Source organism: Scyliorhinus canicula, chromosome 6 (genome assembly GCF_902713615.1).
Source record: "Scyliorhinus canicula chromosome 6, sScyCan1.1, whole genome shotgun sequence".
In the NCBI taxonomy this organism is placed as follows: Eukaryota; Metazoa; Chordata; class Chondrichthyes; order Carcharhiniformes; family Scyliorhinidae; genus Scyliorhinus; species Scyliorhinus canicula.
The window spans coordinates 30,137,451-30,161,835 of NC_052151.1; the positions used below are offsets into that span (position 1 = coordinate 30,137,451).

The window sequence follows — 24,385 nt, forward strand, 5'->3', positions numbered from 1 at the left end:
ATGGCTTACGCCTGAACTGCAAAGCTTGATGGTCCTTGACTCGACTGAACAAAGGTCTGAAATGTTCCCTCGGAGTTCCAGTAATTGGATTTCTCTCGTTTTTTGTATGTCCCAAAGGAGAAATTAACAGGGTGTTACTCTTATTTCTTTGAACAAAACAATATGTTTTGAGATGATTGAAGCTATTGCAATGTTGGGACAATGAAAGTAGAACCAGAGGACAAAATATAAAAACCTGGACCCCTCCCCGATACAGGATAATAGCGTGTAGAAAAGATCGATAGAAAGTTAAACCAAAAGAGAAAATGCTGGAAAATCTCAGCAGGTCTGGCAGCATCTGTAGGGAGCGAAAAGAACTGACATTTCGAGTCCAGGTGACCCTTTGTCATCTGAGCTTTGACAAAGGGTCATTTGGACTCGAAACGTTGGCTCTTTTCTCTCCCGACACACGCTGCCAGACCTGCTGAGATTTTCCAGCATTTTCTCTTTGGTTTCAGATTGAAGCATCTGCAGTAATTTGCTTTTATCCAAAGAACGTTAAGTCTCATCATTACAAGCTTGTGCACGTTTTAACACAAGAGGCTTTAACTTTTTTTAGTTAAATTATTTTCTGCCTACTTTTTTATTCCTTTTGATGCTGAATTCATCCCCTTTAATTAATTTCAATTCTTTTTTTTAATAAGCAATTTTAATGAGGTATTTTTTTGGCATTGTAAACAGTAGAATTACAGAACGAGAAAACAAAAGGACTGTACAATTAACAAAGTACATAGTGCAATTGCCGTAGCTCGTCCCACCCAGATCTGCCTAATTGACCCCCTATACTACATTCCCCTAACTCCAAGCCCAGGAAACTCGCCATGTCTGACAGCCAAGCTTCTGACTTCAGGGGGCTTTGAGTCCCTCCAAGCTAGGAGTATCCGTCTCTGGGCTACTAGGGAAGCAAAACGTTGACCTCTTTCTCCCCCCCGGACTTCCGGGGCCTCTGAAACCCCAAAAATCACCACCTCTGAACTCATTGCCACCCTTGTGTTCAGTACTCTAGACATGACGTCCTCGAACCCTTGCCACTATCTCCTAACTTTTGGACACACCCAAAACATGTGGACATGGTCTGCCGGTCCTCTCAGACACTTTACACACCTGTCCACTACGCCGAAGAATCTGCTCATCCGGGACACTGTCATGTGGGCCCGGTGGACGACCTTAAACTGAATCAGGCTGAGCCTGGCACATGTTGCAGTCCCATTAACCCTGTTCAGCGCGTCCGCCCACAGGTCCTCCCCAATCTCCTCCCAACTCCTCCTCCCATTTATGCCTCAGTTCCTCGGTCTGCGTCTCCTCCACCTCATGAGCTCCTTGTAAATATCCGAGACACTTCCCTCCCCCACCCATCCTCTAGACGCTACCCTATCCTGGATCCCCCTTAGTGGCAAGAGTGGAAAAGATGGCACCTGCCTGCGCAAAAAATCCCGCACCTGAATATACCGGAATTAATTCCCCCTCGTCAACCCAAAAGTGGCCTCAAGCTAGGGAAGCTCCCTTCCAAGAACAAATCTCCCATCCGCTCAATCCCCGCCCTCTGCCATACCCGAACCCCCCCCCCCCCCCCCCCCCCCCGTCCAACCTCCCCGGGGCAAACCGATGATTGTATTAATTTCAATTCTTGATCCCTTTTTGTGTTTATATACTTATCCTTTAATCTGATCGGTCAAGGAGATGTCCTGTTAGAACCAGAGAAATTATATAGCACAGAAGGGGGCCCGTTCAGCCCATCTTGTTAATGCCGGCCCAAAGAACCCAGGTGCCCTTTCTAATCCCATCTTCCTGCACATGGCCATAGTCCTGCAGGTTACAACAGTTAAGGTGAAGAACAGTTTAGGGTCTGCATCCACCACCAACTCAGGCAGCGAATTCCAGACATTCACCACCCTCTGCGTAAAAAAACCTTTTTCCTCAACTTCTCTCCAATCCTCCTGTCACTTCGCTTGAATCTATCACCACTCAACCTTCTCTGTTCCAAGGAGAACAACCCCAACCTCTCCAATGTCTTTGTAGCTACAATTCTCCAGCCCTGGCAACATTGACTCAGACCCTCGATACTCTCTTCCCTTGTCGTGTTGGCACTGACACCAACTTTGTGGACAAAACCTTTTGGAGCTGAACATTTCGGGGCAAATTTAGCTCACAGCAAATGGTTTCAATATGCCATGTTACAGCAAAAACCTGGACCTTTGTTTACTTGTGCTCTTGGCAGAATGGCACGCCCAGGATTTCCTTCTCTTTTGTCATTCTGCTGAGCGTTTTGATTCTTCCATTGCCAAGAATTTTAGGAATTTCTCCTGACTAAGCCAGGCAGATATGGCTTCAGTTTCAAAGGAACAGGTTAACACTTGGACTGCCAACAACTCCCATGGAATATATCTTGACTCACTAATTATCACGTAGTGAGATGTTAAAAATAAGGCATTACAGCCACAAGTTTACAGTCCCATTACCCGAATGTTAACTGTAAGCTGCCAAACTAAACACTGGAGAACAGGAATAGGTTATTCACTCCCTTGAGTCTGTTGCACTATTCATGGCTGATCTGCATCTTAGCTTCATCTAGGCACCTTGGTTTCGTAAGCTCCTTAACACCATTGTGTAGTGAAACACTCTGGGCGCGATTCTCCCAGAGAGGGAGAAATCGTACGGCTGGCGTCAAATCCGGGCGGGTTTGACGCCAGCCTCCCTCTCCCCGACCGGGAACCGATTCTGGTCCCCGGTCGGGGCTAGCATGCCGACGCCGTAAACTCCGGCATCGCGGGCTTAACAAATTTCGTTAAGCCCGCTTGCCAGAGTTTGCGCCAGCTGACGCGTCACATGACGTCAGCTGCGCATGCGCGGATTGGGAGACTCCAGCCCGCGCATGCGCGGATGACGTCATCGCACATTTGCGCGAAACCCGCGCATGCGCGGGCCGGGATGCCCCTCAGCCGCCCCGCGAAGTGATACAGCGGGGCGGCGGAAGGACAAAGAGTGCGCGGGTATCGGACCCGCTGCCCGCGATCGGTGCCCACCGATCGCGGGCCCATGGCATCCTTGGCACGGCCGTGGTACTGCCGTGCCAATCGGTGCCATGGTTTTAAAAATCGGCACTTTACGGCCGTTTTTAAGAACGGCCAGACCAGGTGTGTTTGCCGTTCGTAAAAACAGCCGTAAAGGGCTTGGAACTCGGCCCATCGGCCAGCTGAGAATCGCTGCTGGCCGTAAAAAAACGGCGGCAGCGATTCGTATCGGGAGTCGGGCGTGGGGGGGGGGGGGGGGGCAGAATAGCAGGAGGGCGTCAGACTAGCGTGCCCGTAAAATTTTACGAACCCCGCTATTCTCCGCACCGTCGTGAGTGCGGAGAATTGCGCCCTCTATCCATATTACCCAGAATATGGTTGGATTGAAGATACCAAGTTTGTGAGGATTTAAGTGAAACTGGAAGATTTGTTTAGCTTTGAATAGAGGGAGGAATCTCCAGGGCAACCATCAGTTCAAGGATCAGAAGTTATCTGGTTGGAAACGAAGTCAAGCAAGCAGGAGCTGAGAACATCTTTGGACTGGTTCCTGCCAAGAATGATTCTGGAAGGGAATTTTCAGCGAATTTAACAGTTAAATGGGAAAACTTTTCGGTCACTTGAGTATACGTTGCCTAATGAAATAGCGTTTAGTTTTTGCTACAGTAAAGTCTTATAACTTGACATTGTGTTGAGTAATCCTTTCAGTCAGTCATTGGATTTTTAGGTATCTTTTGGGGATCCACTATCCATAATCTCCTTCAGCCCCACAACCCTGAGATATCTACGCTCCTTTATTTCAATCCTTTTGAACATCTCCCGTTTGAATTGCTTCTTCACTGGTGGTCATACCTTCGGCGGCCGAGGTTCCTAAGCTGTAAAATTCCTTCATTAAGCTTTCTCTGTCTTTCGATCTCTCTTTCCTGCTTTAATTTGCTTTTTAAATCCTACTTCTTAGCACTAAAATCAAATTCTCAAATATGTTTAGAAGAAACATTTGAAGGAATTCCTCCTCATCTCTGTCCTAAATGGCCCTCCCCTTATTCGGAGACTGTGTTGCCTGGTTGTCGATCTGCCAGCCAAGGAAAATATCCTTCCTGCATCTACCCAGTTGAGTCCTGTAAGAATTTCGGTGCAGGTTAGGTGGATTGGCCATGCTAAGTTGTCTTTAGTGTTCAAAAAGATTGGATGGGGTTGCTGGGTTACAGGGATGGGGTGGAGGTGTGGGCTTAGGTAGGGTGCTCTTTCCAAGGGCCGATGCAGACTCGATGGGCCGAATGGCCTCCTTCTGCACTGCAAATTCTACGATTCTATGAAGAGAGGTGATTTCATTCAAACTTACAAAATTCTTACAGGACTCAACTGGGTAGATGCAGGAAGGATATTTTCCTTGGCTGGCAGGTCCAGAGCCAGGCGACACAGTCTCCGAATAAGGGGAGGGCCATTTAGGACAGAGATGAGGAGGAATTTCTTCACATTTCAGAGGGTGGAATTCTCTGCCATGGAGGTTTGTGGAGGCTCGGTCACTGAGTATGTTGAAGACTGAGCTCGATAGATTCTTACATATTAAAGACATCAAGGGATACTGGGAGAGTGCAGGAAAATGGTCTTGAAACAGAAGAGCAGCCATGATCGCTTTCAAATGGCGGAGCAAGTTCGAAAGGCTGAAAGCCTACCTCCTCCTATTCCTTACGTTTTTTTGTCATATTTCTTGGGATTCTCCATTGCCCGAGAATCCACTCCGACGCCGAAATTGGAGTCGGCTTGATGCCGGTCAGCGTGCTCTGCCCCCTCTGAAGTGGTGTAATGACATCGCATGCCGTTGCAACGGCATTGCCACATCTTCGGCAGGCCCTCCCGCGATACTCCACCCCGATGGGCCGTGTTCCCGACCACGCGGGGGATGTGTGGTCTCGCTGGTCGGAAACCCAGTGTAGTGGCTGCGGACTGTGTCCAACGGCGCCACACTCTGCGTGCCGCTGGCCGGGGGGGGGGGGGGCTTCCGCGAGGGCTGGGGGTACAGGTGGAGAGTGGCCTGTGGGGTCGTGGATGGCGGGTCGGGTTCGCGCACAGCCGGCGCCATGTTGTACAGCGTGACTGCTGCAGGTCGTCGCCGTGCACATGCTCGGCCAGGGATTCAGCCATTCTCCGGCCGTTTTCGGCGTGAGAGCCGGGAATTTCACCTAGTGCCGATGCTAGCCCGTCACTGATTCTGGAATGTTTGACGGTTCGGCGCTGATTTTTGGGTTGTAAAACACCCACAAATTCTCCGTTTGAGCCTGCCTCTTGTCTTTAATTCTGCATTTAGTGTCCAATCCAAACTAATCACCCTTTTATAACTTTTATTATTCTAAAAAAATTGAAATGTAACATTTATTATTTAATTTATTTTTCCACCTGTCTTGAACTCCCTATTTAGGAGGGGGGGGATAAGCTTTTAAATCGGGATTGTTTCAAGGTTTCTTTCCAGCCGACTGAAAGCTCCCAATTGTTTGAAGCCACACATCATTGAAAGCTGCTGACCCTAAAAACTGGACCAAGTCAAAACGGGAGAAGGAGAAAAAAACCTGGCTCAGCGTCAGCTCAAGGTTCTTTCCGATGTTTCCACACCATCGTTGCTGCAAGTATGACACAGGCCGAATGTCGGCCAAGCTGAAAATCGAGTTGACCTCAATTCTGAGAAATTAAATTTAGAAATTTGTCATTTGGCAGATTTTAAAACCACGGAACGTAAATGTACTTGTCTGTGGCCATCGCAGTTTGTTGGTGCTCAGCAATGCTGAGAAACCAGGACTTGCGCAGTGATTTGAGGATTTGTTCAGCAGAATTAGAGCAGTTGGACTGCAACTCAGCCCTTTTAAGTGTGAGCACGAATGAAATGTTGCTCCCTTTCCCCTGCCACCCCTCGGGTATCATGCCCCGCTGATCACTTAAGCGATGAACGGCAACAGATATCAAGTGAGTTTTTTGCCCTTTGCACCTCCACCCACCCACCCTCCTCTTCACTCCAAACACTCTTCACTCAGGGCTAATTTTCAGCTTGACTGGGGTTTGTTTGGATTGTGTCACTTTTGTTCCATTGACAACTTGAGCTGAAACTGAGCCAGGGCTTTGCACTCTATTCACATCATTCCCCCCAACCCCTCTGCCCCCCGCTTTGACGAGACAGGATTTAGGGTCAGCAGCTTTCGTTGATAAGCAGCTCAAAACAGTTGGAATTCGCACTCTGTTCATCACTGATAACAGTAGTTTCCAGGGTGTGTCCCGTTGTTATGTTGTATTTCCTTTGGTTTGTCACTGCTGACGAAGCCACAGATGTGTTAGCTTGAATAATGTGACAGGGAAAAGAAATTCTCAAGGTGGCTTTTCCAAACAATTACATCTACTGTGTAGCCCATGTCATGGCCCTGCTATGAAATGGGCGTACAGAGGTTAGCACCAAGTAGCACAGAGGTTAGCACTGTCACTTCACAGCGCCAGGGGACCGGGTTTGATTCCCGGCTTGGGTCACTGTCTGTGCAGAGTCTGCACATTCTCCCCGTGTCTGCGTGGGTTTCCTCCGGGTGCTCTGGTTTCCTTCCACAGTCCAAGGATGTGCTTGTTAGGTGAATTGGACATTCTGAATTCTCCCTCAGTGCACCCGAACAGGCGCCGGAATGTGGCGATGAGGGGATTTTCACAGTAACCTCATTGCAGTGTTAATGTAAGCCTACTTGTGACACTAATAAAGATTAGTATTATTACTTCTAACTTTTAATCACTAATTTGCAAAGACTACTCTATATTTTTATTTCCCCCTAAAAGATGTTCTGCATAGACTGAAGTACCTTTGTTTCTGCAAAGGAAAAGAGAATGTGTGTGCAAGATGTTTGGGGAAAAAAAAGCTTCGGACCAATTTCAGAAAGGTCCTCTTTTAAAGTGACCAACACTTGGCTTGGGAGGCAGTATTGCATTGGGAGGAAAAACTTATTATTTAAATGAACAATGCCGGAGTGGTGACGGTGAGGCAGTTCTGGGCTGCAGAGAGTTGACAGATTTGCTAGATTAATGCTGTAAATTGGGTCAAATTTCCTCCTGCATCATTGCCCATTTTCTGATTTTGGAAAGACTTAATAACAATAATCTTTATTAGTGTCACAAGTAGGTTTACAATACCACTGCAATTAAGTTACTATGAAAATCTGTGAAAAAAGTATTGGTGCTGACAATTTTCTTGGGAGCTTCTTCCAATCGGTTGCTGTAATTTAGGCAGAGGAATCCTTGTTTAGGCATCTATTTGGGGTTTCTATAAATCTGGGAAATTCCCTCAAAAAGAATCCCAGCATTTTATTTTATTCATTTCTGGGATGTGGGCTTCGCTGGTTGGGACAGCATTTATTGCCCATTCTTAGTTGCCCTTGAAATGGTGGTTGTGAGCTGCCTTCTTGAACTGCTGTAATCCCTGAGGTATAGGTACACTTAGAACTGTAAGGGAGAGAGGTCCAAGATTTTGACACAGCAGCAGTGTAGGAACAGTGATATATTTCCAAGTTTCGAGTGATTTTGAGGAGAACCTCAGGTGCCGGTGTTCCCAGGTGTCTGCTGTTCTTGTGTATTTATCGTATGTCCTGTGTTTTCACGTACGGAACGACCTGCCTGGACTGTATGCAGAACAATGCTTTTCACTACCTCGGTACATATGACAAATCAAAAACTAAATCTCGTGTCCTTCTAGATAGTAGTGGTCGTGGGTTTGGAAGGTGCTGCCTGAGGAACTTTGGTGAGTTACTGCATCTTCTATATGGTGCATATGGGCTGCCACTGTTCATCGGTGGTGAAGGGATTGAATGTTTGTGGAAGGGGTATTAATCAAGTGGGCTGCTTTGTCATGGATGGTGTTGAACTTAAGAGTGTTGTTGGTGCTGCACTCATCCAGGCAAGTGGAGAGTATTTCATTACACTCCTGATTTATGTCTTGTTGATGGTGGACAGGCTTTGACAGTGGGGGCTTGTCAAGAGTGAGGCACTCCCCGAAGGACTCCTAGCCTTTGACTTCTCTGGTAGACACAGTAGTTATATGGCTAGTCCAGTTCAGTTTCTGGTCAATGGTAACCCGCAGGATGTTGATAGTGGGGGATTCAGTGATGGCAATGCCATTGAATGTCAAGGATGATGTTGGATCCTCATTTGTTTGAGATGGTCATAGCCTGGCACTTGTGTGGCACAAATATTACTTGCCACTTGTCAGCTCAAGCCTGGATATTGTCCAGGTCTTGCTGCATTTGGACATTGACTGCTTCATTATCTGGGTAGTCGTGAATTATGCTGAACATTGTGCAGTCATCAGTGAACATCCCCACTTCTGACCTTAAGGTAGAAGGAAGGTCATTGATGAAGCAGCTGAAGATTGTTGGGCCTAGAACACTATCCTGAGGAATTCCTACAGTGCTATCCTGAGCTGAGAAAATTGACTTCCAAACGCCACACCCATCTTCCTTTGTGCCAGGTATGATTCCAACCAGCGGAGAGTTTTCCCCGGATTCCCATTGACTCCAGTTTTGCTTGGACTTCTTGATACCATACTCAATCAAATGCTGCCTTGGAATCGAGGGCAGTCACACTCAACCTCACCTCTGACATTCATCTGTATTGTCCATGGTTGAACCAATGCTGTAATGAGGTCAGGAGCTGAATGTCTCTGGCAGAACAACAAACTGAGTGTCTGTGAGCAGGTTACTGCTGAGTGTTAGGGGAAAAAAGGTAGTTTTATGGGATTTATCTTTATGTTGGTAATCATTAGAAATAAGGTAGTTTTAAGTCCGCTTAATTTACTATTTCTGTGCCTGGAAGGGTAATCACAGTTAGATTCATGTTCGGGAACAGTATTTGTATGTGTGGGTTTGGTTAAGTGTAATGATTTCGGCCAGGCCTTTGAGATTGGCCAATTAGAATACGAGTTCCCTGAATAGTGGCCCAATCAGAGAACCCCTTTCTGTGTATATAACAGGGAGTGTCAGATCCTCTGCACTCCCGGTGTAGACAGCAGACTGAATGGTCATGGTCGTTCAGCTGTTGGGTTTGTAAATAGAAGGAATTCTGGTGATGGGACTTCTGCCTCCGTGGACGTATTACAGTGGCGACGAGGAAAACGGAATGACCAAAGAAACCTGCTCGTCAGCAGCCTATTCGCTCGTCGCATATTGAGGGTAAGCCACTGACAGGCAAAATGCCTTTACTGGGAAAGATGGACTCTTTTGACCCTGGAAAACTGAGCCCAATATGTAGAGTGGATGAAGTACTTCTTTGGAGCAAATGATATAATTCCGGATGAAAAGCAACGGGTCATTCAGCTGACCGTGTGTGGGCCTTTGCCATTATGCGCAGTCTCACTTTTCCGGAGGCACCGGACACGAAAACTTTCCAGGAATTGACGGACTTGGTTAAAGAGTACTATGACTCGAAACCACCTCTGATCCTGCGAAGGTTCCGGTTTTACTCAGCATTCCGAGACACTGGGGAGTCGGCTACAAACTTTTTAACAAGGTTAAGGCGATTAGCAGAGGCTTGCGAATTTGGCCTGATGCTAAATGAGATGCTCCGAGACCGGTTGGTGTGTGGAATAAATAATTTAGCAATACAGAAACGTCTGTTAGCAGAGGCCGAGCTGGATTGCAAACAAGCATTGCCGCTGGCTTTGTCCTTAGAAAAAGCGGCAAGCGGAGCGCATGAGTTACAGGGTACTCCTCCGATGGAGGTAGATGCCCATACCAGTGAAACTGAGTTAAGGAACTACCGCTGGGGGATAGGCAACTGCATAGCCACCCTCAGGAACGACTCGGATACTTAGTTAACCAGACCCACACAGAAGCCCTCCCAAACAAGGGAAAATTAGGTCCAGACAGACAGCAGCCCCTGCAGCCTTTTGCCCGGCAAAATATTGTAGTTGCCAGAGATCCGAGCCAGAAAGGAGAAATAGAAGCTCAAAACCATCATCCTGGAGAAGGTCACACAAGCCGGGGTACAGGAGAATGCATACCGTAGAAGCCCCACCTACCTCTGACGAGGAACAACTAAATTATGTAACGAAGGTGAAATCAAGACCCATTAAATTATCCATAAGGTTGAATGGACGTCCCACACTGATGGAAGTCGACCCTGGAGCAGCCGTATCAATGATAGGGGAAACAGTATTCAATAAAATTCGCACTGGACTCCAACCCATTCCGAACCAGGACCTCGCCAAAACTGAGGACTTACCCAGAGTTTTCCGAGAAGGGTTCGGAACAATAAAGGGAGCAACAGCAACATTGTATGTAGATCCAGAGGCAGTCCCAACATTCTCCAAGACCCGACCAGTACCCTTCGCATTAAGGCAGAAAGTCGTTATGGAAATGAAATGATTAGAGCGTGAGGGAATAATAAAACCGGTCCAGTTTGCAGAGTGGGCGGCACCCGTGGTGCCTATCCTTAAGCCGGATGGCTCAGTCTGCCTTTATGGAGATTTCAAACAAATGATTAATCGCTACTCACTACTGGACAAATCCCCAATTCCCCGGATTGAGGATTTGTATGCAAAGCTGGCTGGAGGACTCCGATTCTCAAAGCTGGAATCTTTGGCGCTTGGAGGTGGGGCTGCTGGCGGACGAGGAGGTGGGCAGGCGGGTTCGGGGTTGTATCGAGAGGTACCTGGAGGCCAATGACAATGGGGAGGTCCGAGTGGGGATTGTCTGGGAGGCGCTGAAGGTGGTGGTTAGGGGGGAGTTGATCTCCATTCGAGCCCACAGGGAGAGCAGAGAGCAGAGAGAGAGGGAGAGGCTGGTGGGGGAGTTGGTGAGAGTGGATAGGAGATACGCAGAGGCTCCGGAGGAGGGATTGCTGAAGGAGCGACGTAGTCTCCAGGCTGCGTTCGACTTGCTAACCACCAGAAAGGCGGAAGCTCAGTGGAGGAAGGCACAGGGAGCAGTGTATGAATATGGGGAGAAGGCGAGCAGGATGCTGGCGCACCAGCTCCGTAAGCGGGATGCGGCCAGGGAGATTGGTGGAGTTAAGGATAGGGGAGGAAATGTGGTGCGAAGGGGGGTAGACATTAATGGGGTCTTCAGGGACTTTTATGAGGAACTGTATCGGTCCGAACCCCCAGCGGAGGAATGGGGGGGGATGGGGCGCTTTTTGGACCGGCTGAGATTTCCGAAGGTGGAGGAGGGGCAAGTGGAGGGACTGGGGGCGCCGGTTGAGCTGGAGGAGCTGGTCAAAGGAATTGGGAGCATGCAGTCGGGGAAGGCGCCGGGGTTGGATGGGTTCCCGGCGAATTCTATAAAATGTATGCAGACCTGTTGGGCCCCCTGTTGGTTAGGACCTTCAACGAGGTAAGGGAAGGGGGGGCTCTGCTTCCGACGATGTCTCGGGCACTGATTTCCTTGATCCTTAAGCGGGACAAGGATCCCCTGCAGTGTGGGTCATACAGGCCGATCTCACTCTTAAATGTAGACGGCAAGCTGTTGGCGAAGATTTTAGCCACGAGGATAGAGGACTGTGTGCCGCAGGTTATCCACGAGGATCAAACGGGTTTCGTGAAGGGGAGGCAGCTGAACACTAGCATACGGAGGCTCTTGAATGTTATAATGATGTCGGTGGTAGAAGGGGAGGCGGAGATAGTGGTGGCGTTAGACGCGGAGAAGGCCTTTGATAGGGTTGAGTGGGGGTACTTGTGGGAGGTGCTGGAAAGGTTTGGGGAGGTGTCCCTTGTCCCCCCTGCTTTTTGTGCTGGCAATTGAACCCCTGGCCATGGCGCTGAGGGAGTCGAGGAACTGGAGGGGGCTGGTGCGGGGTGGGGAGGAGCACCGAGTGTCGCTCTATGCGGATGACCTATTGTTGTATGTGGCGGACCCGGTGGGGGGAATGCCGGAGGTGATGAGGATTCTCCGGGAATTTGGGGATTTCTCGGGGTACAAGCTCAACTTGGGGAAGAGCGAGCTGTTCGTTGTACACCCGGGGGACCAGGAAGGGGAGATTGGTAGGCTCCCATTAAAAAGGGCGGAGAGGAGCTTCAGGTACTTGGGGGTCCAGGTGGCCAGTAGCTGGGGGGCCTTGCATAAGCTTAACCTCACAAGGCTGGTGAAGCAAATGGAGCAGGAGTTCAAGAGATGCAACATGTTGCCGCTGTCTCTGGCGGGAAGGGTGCAATCAGGCAAGATGACGGTGCTCCCGAGATTTCTGTTCCTGTTTCACTGCCTCCCCATCCTTATGGCGAAGGCCTTTTTCAGGCGGGTTAACAGGAGCATTACGGGGTTTGTGTGGGCGCACGGGATCCCGAGGGTGAGAAGGGTGTTCTTGGAGCGGGGCAGGGATAGGGGGGTGCTGGCGCTGCCCAACCTCTGTGGGTATTACTGGGCTGCCAACGCAGCGATGGTGCGTAAGTGGGTAATGGACGGGAAAGGGGCAGCATGAAAGAGGATGGAGATGGCGTCCTGTGTGGCCACGAGCCTGGAGGCGCTGGTAATGGCGCCGCTGCCGCTCCCTCCAGCGAGGTATACCACGAGCCCGGTGGTGGCGGCTACCCTCAAAATTTGGGGGCAATGGAGACGGCACAGGGGGAGGTGGGGGCTTCGATGGGGTCCCCGATACGGGGGAACCACCGGTTTGTCCCGGGGAGATTTGATGACGGGTTCCTGAGTTGGCACAGGGCAGGTGTTAGGAGGTTGAGGGACCTGTTTGTAGACGAGAAGTTTGCGAGTCTGGGTGAGATGGAAGGGAAGTTCGGGCTCCCCCGGGGAACACCTTTAGGTGCATGCAGGTAAGGGCGTTTGTCAGGTGGCGGAGTTCCCTCTGCTGCCGCCGCGTGGGGTCCAGGACAGGGTGCTCTCGGGGGTGTGGGTTGGAGAGGGGAGGATCTTGGCAACGTACCAAGTGATGCAGGAGGTAGACGAGGCCTCGGTGGAGGAGCTGAAGGGTAAATGGGAGGAGGAGCTAGGTGAGGAGATTGAGATGGGGACGTGGGCGGATGCCCTAGGAAGGGTGAACTCCTCCTCCTCTTGTGCGAGGCTTAGCCTCATACAATTTAAGGTGCTGCATAGGGCTCACATGACCGGGACAAGGATGAGCCGGTTCTTTGGGAGTGAGGACAGGTGTATTAGGTGCTCAGGGAGCCCAGCAAACCATGCCCATATGTTCTGGGCATGCCCAGGGCTGGGGGAATTTTGGAAGGGGGTAGCAAGGACGGTGTCGAGGGTGGTAGGATCCAGGGTCAAACCGGGCTGGGGGCTCCCAATATTTGGGGTTGCAGAGGAGCCGGGAGTGCAGAAGGCGAAAGAGGCCGGCATTCTGGCCTTTGCGTCCCTAGTAGCCCGGCGGAGGATTCTTCTTCAGTGGAAGGATGTGAGGCCCCCAGGCGTGGAGGCCTGGATCAACGATATGGCAGGGTTTATTAGAGAGGGTGAAATTTACCCTAAGGAGATCAGTGCAGGGGTTCTTCAGGAGGTGGCAACCATTCCTGGATTTCCTGGCAGAATGGTAGAAAAAGGCAAGCAGCAACAGCAACCCGGGGAGGGGGGGGGGGGTCTCTTTGTTTTGGGCTGAAGGGACGTGTATATTTGTTCTTTGCTAATGACGGGCGTCAATTTATTTCTTCTTTTTTGTATACATGGTTGGGGGGGGGGGTTGTTCTTTCTGTTCTTAGTATTTTCTGTTATTGATATTTTGTGAAAATATGAATAAAATTATTTTTTTTTAAAAAAGGAAGATGCTGGCCAGAAGCTATATGTGGTGGCTGGGCCTTGACACAGACATAGCGGCATTGGTAGATTGGTGCCAAGAATGCCAACAAGGGCAGAAGGTGCCACCGGCAGCCCCGCTGCCCCCATGGGAATGACCAGGTAGACCATGGTCGTGACTTCATGTCGATTTTGCAGGCCCGTTTATAGGTTCAATGTTTTTTATAATAGTAGACGTCCATTCCAAATGGCTAGACGTCTACAAAATTAACTCTGCAAATTCAGTAACTACCATTGAAAAACTCCGCACCTCGTTCACAACTCATGGTATCCCAGAGGTATTAGTTTTGGATAATGGATCGGTTTTCACCAGCCAGGACTAAACAAAATTTATGAAGCCTAATGGCATTCGGCACATAAGGACGGCACCATACCGGGCATCGAATGGTTTGGAGGAGAGAGCCGTCCAGACCTCCAGTCGGGTTGAAGAAACCGTCAGCAGCATCATTGGACACCAAACTGTCACGCTGGCTATTTGACTACAGAACAACCCCACACACCATAACGGGAATAGCACCGGCGGAGCTACTCGTGGGCAGACGACGCCGAACCCGGCTAAGTCTACTATTCCTGAATTTAGGTGGCAGATCAGAGCGACACCAAGTGGCCCAATGCAGGGGCCACGACAACACTCACCGAGAAAGGCAGTTCAACGCGGGTGAAAATGTATGGGTCAGAAATTATGCAACTGGCCCCACATGGGTAGCAGGAATAGTCAAGATCAGGACAGGACCTGTGTCGTATGAGATACCTGTGGGAAAACATGTCATAAAGAAACACCTGGGCCAGATGCGGGCTTCAGATTTGTTTCCTCCTCCGGAGCTGACTCAGACCAGCATACAAAGGATCGTGGAGTGTCCTCCCCGACAAAGTATTCACGCCCCTCCGACACCACTGGTGAGGACATCGGACTCGGATATGGACACTATGGATGGATCCCTGCCACCGGAGTAAAGGGGCGAACCAACCCTCAGGCGCTCACATGGGAAAAGACGGGCGCCTAGCTGTTATACCTCCCCTACGTCGGAGGCCAAAGTGGAGGCGCCGGACCCAACGTTAAAACAAAGCAGCAGATCCATGAGTCACGAGGACCACAGGAGCTCCTTGGACCTTTTTGGGGGAGGGGGGGGGGGGGGGGGGGTGTAATGACTTAGGCCAGGCCTTTGAGATTGCCCAATTAGAATATGAGTTCCCTGATTAGTGGCCCAATCAGGGAACCCCTTTCTGTGTATATAACAGGGAGGGTCAGATCCTCTGCACTCCCGGTGTAGACAGCAGACTGAATGGTCATGGTTGTTCAGCTGTTGGGTTTGTAAATAAAAGGAATTCTGGTGATGGGACTTCTGCCTCCGTGGACTTATTACATTAAGTTTCAATTGTGTTTCTATTGTTGTTAGCAAGGGGCTACGGCGTGAAAAATAAATAAACCATCGTTGGTTGTTTAGCAACTGCTGCCTTGTAGAGAACCTTTTAAATTTTAGTTTAGTTAATTTAATTGTAGTTAAAGGTAGTGAGAGAATGCAGCTCTCACAGCTCTGCTGGAAGTAGTTGGTTCAGAAGACTAGCGAGGGAACATCTCTCTCAGCTTTACGAGAAGAAAAGCCATACCATGGAACAATGTTGGGCAGTAGAGACAACCCTGGTAATTATAGACCTGTGAGCCTTACTTCGGTTGTGGGTAAAATGTTGGAAAAGGTTTTAAGAGATAGGGTTTATAATCATCTTGAAAAGAACAAGTTGATTAGCAATAGTCAACACGGTTTTGTGAAGGGTAGGTCATGCCTCACAAACCTTATTGAGTTTTTTGAGAAGGTGACCAAACAGGTGGATCAGGGTAAAGCTGTTGATGTGGTGTATATGGATTTCAGTAAGGCGTTTGATAAGGTTCCCGATGGTAGGCTATTGATGTTCATCCTGGAGTTCAGTTACTAGTGGTGTACCGCAAGGATCTGTTTTGGGGCCACTGCTGTTTGTCATTTTTATAAATGACCTGGAAGAGGGTGTAGAAGGATGGGTTAGTAAATTTGCAGATGACACGAAGGTCGGTGGAGTTGTGGATAGTGCTGAAGGATGTTGTAGGATACAGAGGGACATAGATAAGCTGCAGAGCTGGGCTGAGAGGTGGCAGATGGAGTTTAATGCGGAAAAGTGTGAGGTGGTTCACTTTGGAAGGAGTGACAGGAATGCAGACTACTGGGCTAATGGCAAGATTCTTGGTAGTGTAAATGAACAGAGAGATCTCGGCATCCAGGTACATAAATCCCTGAAAGTTGCCACCCAGGTTAATAGGGCTGTTAAGAAGGCATATGGTGTGCTAGCCTTTATAAGCAGGGGGATTGAGTTTCGGAACCACAAGGTCATGCTGCAGCTGTACATAACTCTGGTGCGGCCGCACCTGGAGTACTGCGTGCAGTTCTGGTCACCACATTATAGGAAGGATGTGGAAGCTTTGGAAAGGGTTCAGAGGAGATTTACTAGGATGTTGCCTGGTATGGAGGGAAGGTCTTACGAGGAAAGGCTCAGGGAATTGATGTTGTTTTCGTTAGAGAGGAGAAGGCTGAGAGGTGACTTAATAGAGACATATTAGATAGTCAGAGGGTTAGATAGGGTGGACAGTGAGAGTCTTTCTCCTCGGATGGTGATGACCAACACGAGGGGACATAGCTTTAAATTGAGGGGTGGTAGATATAGGACAGATATCAGAGGCAGTTTCTTTACTCAGAGAGTAGTAGGGGTGTGGAACGCCCAGCCTGCAACAGTAGTAGACTCGCCAACTTTAAGGGCATTTAAGTGGTCACTGGATAGACATATGGATGAAAATGGAATAGTGTAGGTCAGATAGGCATCAGATGGTTTCACAGGTCGGCGCAACATTGAGGGCCGAAGGGCCCGTACTGCGCTGTAGTGTTCTATGTTCTATGTAAAGGGGCTGGTGCAAAACCCTGGATTGGATTCACTATTAAAAAGAGTGGAAGCTTTGTTCAAGTGTCATTTGGAAAACCTGGTCTGGAGTTTGGACTGCATTCCACCAAGGGAAAGTATTGTTATGAGAGAAGATTTCAAAGCTTGGGTTAATGGGACCATTGCAGATTAAGATGTATTTTGTAATCCATGTTTATCCAGAAACCCGTATATAATTGCTAAATTTGGTTTTTTGGGGGGGGGGGGGGGGGGGGGGGGGGAAGCACATTGAATCATAATCCAAAGTTTTTCATGTTTTGTTTTTAATAAATTTAGAGTACCCAATTTTTTTTTTCTAATTAAGGGGAAATTTAGTGTGGTCAATCCACCTAGCCTGCACATCTTTGGGTTGTGGGGGTGAAACTCACTGACATGGGGAGAATGGGCAAACTCCACACGGACAGTAACCCAGAGCCAAGATTCGAACCGGGGTCCTCAGCGCCTCAGTCGCAATGTTTTCATGTTTGAGAAATGCTTTTTTTTCTTGTTAAAACTAATTAGCGGTCCTGTGACTCTTTCCTCTACGTTTAATAAATAAAATTAAAGTTATGGTCTTTTGAGCCAGGGTTCCATTCTGGGTTGTAACATCAACTGGAATTGTAAGACTGTGTAAGTGCCCTTTGATAGAGCTGTTGATGACCCCTTCCATCATTTTGCTGATGATCGAGAGTAGGCTGATGGGGCAGTAATTGGCTGGATTGGATTTGCCCTGAGTAAATGACAGCATTGTAGCTGTTCCAGAACTGCTTTGCTCGGGGTGCGACAGGTTCTGGAACACAAGTCTTCAGGGCTATTGCTGGAATATTGTCAGGGTCATAAAGAACAAGGAAAAGTACAGCACAGGAACAGGCCCTTCGGCCCTCCAAGCCCGTGCCGACCATGCTGCCCGTCTAAACTAAAATCTTCTGCACTTCCTGGGTCGTTATCCCTCTATACTCATCCTGTTCATGTATTTGTCAAGACGCCCCTTAAATGTGATTATCGTCGCTGCTTCCACCACCTCCTCTGGCAGCGAGTTCCAGGGACCCACTACCCTCTGTGTAAAAAAACTTGCCTCGTACATCTCCTCCAAGCCTTACCCCTCGCACCTTAAACTTATGCCCCCTAGTAATTGACCCCTCTACCCTGGGAAAAAGCCTATTACTATCCACTCTGTCTATGCCCCTCATAATTTTGTAGATCTCTATCAGGTCGCCCCTCAACCTCCGTCGTTCCAGTGAGAACAAACCGAGTTTATTCAACCGCTCCTCATAGCTAATGCCCTCCATACCAGGCAACATCCTGGTAAATCTCTTCTGTACCCTCTCTAAAGCCTCCACATCCTTCTGGTAGTGTGGCGACCAGAATTGAACACTATACTCCCAAGTGTGGCCGAACTAAGGTTCTATACAGCTGCAACATGACTTGCCAATTCTTATACTCAATGCCCCGGCCAATAAAGGCAAGCATGCTGTATGCCTTCTTGACTACCTTCTCCACCTGTGTTGCCCCTTTCAGTGACCTGTGGACCTATACACCTAGCTCTCTGACTTTCAATACTCTTGAGGGTCGCTACCTGCATTAGACCTTCCAAAGTGCATTACCTCACATTTGTCTGGATTAAACTCCATCTGCCATCTCTCCGCCCAAGTCTCCAAACGATCTAAATCCTGCTGTACCCTCTGAAAGTCCTCATTGCTATCCGCAATTCCACCAACCTTTGTGTCATCTGCAAACCTACTAATCAGACCAGTTACATTTGCCTCCAAATCATTTATATATACTACGAACAGCAAAGGTCCCAGCACTGATCCCTGCGGAACACCACTAGTCACAGCCCTCCAATTAGAAAGGCACCCTTCCATTGCTACTCTCTGCCTTCTATGACCTAGCTAGTTTTGTATCCACCTTACCAGCTCACCCCTGATCCCGTGTGACTTCACCTTTTGTACCAGTCTACCATGAGGGACCTTGTCAAAGGCCTTACTGAAGTCCATATAGACAACATCCACTGCCCTACCTGCATCAATCATCTTTGTGACCTCTTTGAAAAACTCTATCAAGTTAGTGAGACACGACCTCCTCTTCACAAAACCATGCTGCCTCTCACTAATAGGTCCATTTGCTTCCAAATGGGAGTAGACCCTGTCTCGAAGAATTCTCTCCAGTAATTTCCCTACCACTGACGTAAGGCTCACCGGCCTGTAGTTCCCTGGATTATCCTTGCTACCCTTCTTAAACAAAGGAACAGCATTGGCTATTCTCCAGTCCTCCGGGACATCACCTGAAGACGGTGAGGATCCAAAGATTTCTGTCAAGGCCTCAGCAATTTTCTCTCTAGCCTCTTTCAGTATTCTGGGGTAGATCCCATCCGGCCCTGGGGACTTATCTACCTTAATATTTTTCAAGACGCCCAACACCTCGTCTTTTTGGATCTCAATGTAACCCAAGCTACCTACACACCCTTCTCCAGGCTCAACATCCACCAATTCCTTCTCTTTGGTGAATACTGATGCAAAGTATTCATTTAATACCGTGCCCATTTCCTCTGGCTCCACACATAGATTCCCTTGCCTATCCTCCAGTGGGCCAACCCTTTCCCTGGCTATCAATAGCCTTTGCAGTATACCGTACTTTCAGCTATTTCTTGACATCACAGAGTGAATTGAATTGGCTGAAGACTGATATCTATCTGTGATGCTGGTGACCTCCGGAGCCTAGATGATCATCTACTCGGCACTTCTGGCTGAAGATGGTTGCGAATGCCTGAGCCTTTGTTTTGCACACAAATGTGCTGGGCTCTTCCATCATTGAGAATTGGGTATTTGTGGAGCCTTCTCCTGCAGTGAGTTGTTTAATTGTACACCTCCATTCTCGGCTGGATACGGCAGGACTGCAGAGCTTAGATCTTATCATATCATAGAATTTACAGAAGGAGGCCATTCAGCCCATCGAGTCTGCACAGGCTCTTGGAAAGAGCACCCTACCCAAGGTCAACACCTCCACCCTATCCCCATAACCCAGTAACCCCACCCAACACTAAGGGCAATTTTTGGACACTAAGGGCAATTTATCATGGCCAATCCACCTAACCTACACATCTTTTGGACTGTGGGAGGAACCCGGAGCACCCAGAGGAAACCCACGCACACACGGGGAGGATGTGCAGACTCCGCAAAGACAGTGACCCAAGCCGGAATCGAACCTGGGACCCTGGAGCTGTGAAGCGATTGTGCTATCCACAATGCTACCATGCTGCCCTGATCCAGTGCAGCTCTTGTCATTAACATGCTACGTTACTTTTGTAAAGTTTAGGAATTATTCATTGCACCAATTTCAGATAGGATGGGCATTTGAATCATGAATGTTTTCCATTGTGTGAAATGCAATAATTGCCTTTAGGAAACCAGTCAGCAGGATCAGTTTACTTTGGCGTTAGGTTGCATTTTTCTGCTTGTTTGCAATCAATGGGAAGATCTAGCTATCACTGGTGAACTTTCAAAATGGACATGAAAGCAAAGCTTTCTTTTTGAAATAATCAAGTGTAGCTGACGATATCTAGAAATATCTATTTGGTTCAAGTGCATTTGAACACCACATGTTGATTTAACAATGGATGGATTCTTTCTTCTTTTTAAAAAAAATTTAGAGTACCCAATTATTTTTTCCAATTAAGGGGCAATTTAGTGTGGCCAATCCACCTACCCTGCACATCTTTGGATTGTGGTGATGAAACCCAAGCAGACACGGGGAGAACTTGCAAAGTCCACACGGACAGTGGCCCAGAGCCGGGATTCAAACCCGGGTCCTCAGCACCATAGGCACTGTGCCACTGGGCTGCCCTTCAATGGATGGATTCTCGGGAGTGCTGCTATTCTTTTGAGTACCAAGCAACCATAAACAGTGAAGAGTACATGTTGGTCTTTTGTAGGATTTCAAATAGCCTTGGTGGGGTAATGCTCTACGTATTGTCTAGCTAACCCTTACTAAAGCTTATCTTTACAAATTACTTTTTATCACTTTCAAATGGAAATTGGATAAGTATTCGAGGGCAGCACGGTGACACAGTGGTTAGCATTGTTACGTCACGGCGCTGAGGACCCAGGTTCTATCCTGGCCCCAGGTCACTGTGTGGAGCTTGCACATTCGCCCCGTGTATGCATGGGTCCCACCCCCACAACCAGATGTGCCTGGAAAAGAATTTGGTACTCTAAATTTTTTTTTTAAAGGATATGTATTTGAAGGGGAGAAATTTGCAGGATTAGTGGGATTAATTAATTAATTCTTGCAGGTATCCATTGCAGGCACAATGGCCTTTTGAGTCACATATTTATATGGCTTGCCAGGTTGATTTATGCTGTCATAATTGACAATTGGAACAATGATTTGGATGAAGGGACTGAATGTATGGTAGCTATATTTGCTGATGACTCCAAGGTAGGTAAGAAGGTAAGTTGTCAAGGGGAGGTTGAGAGTCTGCAAAGTATTGTAGACCGGTTAAGTGACTGGGAAAAAAATGTCAGATGTATTATAAGGTGGGAACTTTCCATTTTGGCTGGAAGAATACAAAAGCAGCATACTATTTAAATAGTGAGATTGCAGAACCCTGTAGTACAGAGGGATCTGGGTGTCCTGGTATATGAATCACAAAATGTCAGTATGCAGGTACAGCAAATCGTTAGGAAGGTAAATGGAATCTTGGTGTTTATTGCAAGAGGAATGGAATATAAAAGACAACTGTAGAATACAAAGTCATGTTTTAGTATCCTTGTTTGATATAATTGTGTTAGAAACACTACAGAGAAGGTTCACTTGACTCATTCCTGGGATAAAGGGCTTATCCTACGAAAAAAGGTAGCAACAGGTTCAGCCTATTCCCATTGGAGTTTAAAAGATTGAGCGGTAATCTTATTGAATACTGAGCTGACTTGACCGTGTAGATATCACGGGGATGTTTCCGCTCGTAGGGGAGACTAGCACTAGTTTAGGAATAAACGGTCCCCTTTTTAAGACTGAGATGAGAATAATTTTCTTCTCTGAGATTGTTAAGTCTGTGGAATTCTCTTTGCCAGAGAGAAGTGGAAGCTGGGTCCATTGAATTTATTCAAGGCAAAGTTACACAGATTTTTGATAGTCAAGAGAGTTGGGGGTTACAGGGGACAGATGGCAAAGTGGAGTTGAGACTACAAACAGATCAGCTTATTGGATAACGGATCAGGCTTGAAGTACCACATGGCCTACTCCTGCTCCTCAGTCCTATGTTCCGATAGCAAGATACTGAGGTAAAAGAGGTGTCCCCATTGCCAGCAACAGCTGATACTGGTAGAAATGTTTGCAGCTAGGAGAACTTGAGCTGGTCATAGAAGTGAGTAATATTTTTGTGAAACGTTTTTTTGGATTGCTTTTGCATTCTTTCACGTTTCATTGTCAAAGAAAATAAAATTCAGATATAAAATCGGATGCTGACGAGCTAACTTGCTGACGCTGCACTTGCATTATTGCACCAATTCACGGTGTACCTTATTGTATTGTAACAGAAATAGATAACACAACAATGGATAGCACTGTGGAATAATGGAGCATAGGCTTCTGTTATACTCATTGTTCCCCCAACGTCACTTTAGTTTCCAGTTTCGGTCTTGTCCTTGAGTGGGAACACTGATGCCTTCCCCATTTGAATGGACTGGAAATTATGTATCATCCACTGGCCTGCAGCAGTTCCCTCACCCTATCAATTGTAGATAACTTTGGGAAACTTGCAAAATGATTGCAAAATAACTGATTTACTTTTCAGAAAGATTTTGGATGTTGGTTTTTCAACAAAAAAAAAGCAAGCTTCAAGAATCTTTAGTGTGACAAGAGTAGTGTTGTCAAATACATATATGGGGGACACATGATAGCACCGTGTTAGCACTGTTGCTTCACAGCTCCAGGGTCCCAGGTTCGAAACCCGGCTTGGGTCACTGTCTGTGTGGAGTTTGTACTTTCTCCCCGCGTCTGCATGTGTTTCCTCTGGGTGCTCCAGTTTCCTCCCACAGTCCAAAAAAGTGCAGGTTGGGTGAATTGGCAATGCTAAATTGCCCTCAGTGTCCAAAAAAAACAGGTTAAGTGGGGTTATGGGGAGAGGGTGTGGGGGAGTGTTCTTAGGTAGGGTGCTCGTTCGAAGGGCCGGTGCAGACCCAATGGGCTGAATGGCCTCCTGCACTGTAAATTCTATTATACTGTGATATAGATGTGTTATTTTTGCACATTAACCATATTGCTTCATTTTTGTTGAATGCAGGAATGCGTTCAATGATGGAGGAGACGCTGAACCAATTGTTCACTACAGAGCGAGGAAAACCTACTTGCGCAGAGTAGTCGAGGTTACACGTAAGCCCTCTATCTTTACAATTTATTGCTTCTTTAAAGTAATGGTGAAATTGTCAAAACTATGATCTATGACGATCAGACACACATGTTCTGTACCATGGGGTTCTGTACCTTTTGCGTGGAAGTTAATACATTCAAAATAGGGGGGCAGCACAGTGGGTTAGCCCTGCTGTCTCACGGCGCTGAGGTCCCAGGTTCGATCCCGGCTCTGGGTCACTATCCGTGTGGAGTTTGCACATTCTCCCCGTGTTTGCATGGATTTCACCCCCACAACCCAAAGATGTGCAGGACAGGTGAATTAGCCAAGCTAAATTGCCCCTTAATTGGAAAAAATCAATTGGGTATTCTAAATTTATTTTTAAAAATACATTCAAAATAGGACAGTTGAAATCTATCTAACAATAAAATACATGGAAATGTAGTAGATGTTAAGCATTCATATTTGATCTTGGATATCAGAATTTCTCCCCTGTAATACAAAAATCATGTAACAGTCAAGTATTATTGGTAGAAACAGGAGTATTGGCAGAAAGCGAGCTGCAGTGAACCATATGGAAATGCCTGCAAGGGAGGTTTTCACAGCGCTACTGACTGCGGATGTATTTTCTTAACAACAACGGGGTATTTTATCCTAGCTCACCCAAGATCAGATTGACCACTTGTTCTACATCATATCTATGATCTGAATTTTGCATTCCAAATGGTGGATGATTGCATCCCATCAATTTGCTGCCAGAATAGTGAACATAGGAAATAGGAGCAGGAAAAGACCATTCAGCCCTTCAAGCCTGCTCTGCCATTCATATTGATCAGGGCTGATCATCCAACTCAATAACTGAATCCCGCCTTCCCCCATAACCTTTGATCCCCTTTTCTCCAAATGCTACATCTAACTACTTCTTCAAACCACACGATGTTTTGACCTCAACTAGTTTCTGTGGTAATGAATTCCACAGGCTCGCCATTCTCTGGGTAAAGAAATGTCTAATTATCTCTATCCTAAATGGCCTACCCCATATCCTCAGGCTGTAACCCCTGGTTCTGACACCCCCACCATCAGGAACATCCTTCTTGCATCTCCCCTGTCTAGTCCTGTTAGAGTTTTATAGGTTTCTATGAGATTTCCCCCTCATTCTTCTGAATTCCAAAGAATAAAATCCGAACCCACTCAATCTCTCCTCATATATAGGTCAACCCAGGAATCCGTCTGATAAACCTTCGCTTCACTCCCTCCAGAGCAAGAATATCCTTCCTCAGATAAAGAGACCAAAACTGGAC

The 24,385-nt window shown here is 47.5% G+C and overlaps 1 protein-coding gene across 1 annotated transcript in view; it reads left to right on the plus strand.

The window, feature by feature from the left end:
- mertka (c-mer proto-oncogene tyrosine kinase a) overlaps positions 1-24,385 on the plus strand; it is a 181,749-nt gene that overhangs the window by 119,787 nt on the left and 37,577 nt on the right. The window contains exon 11 of the mRNA XM_038799109.1: positions 23,019-23,107. Coding sequence (XP_038655037.1) covers positions 23,019-23,107 — 89 coding nt within the window. The remainder of the gene's footprint in view (positions 1-23,018; positions 23,108-24,385) is intronic.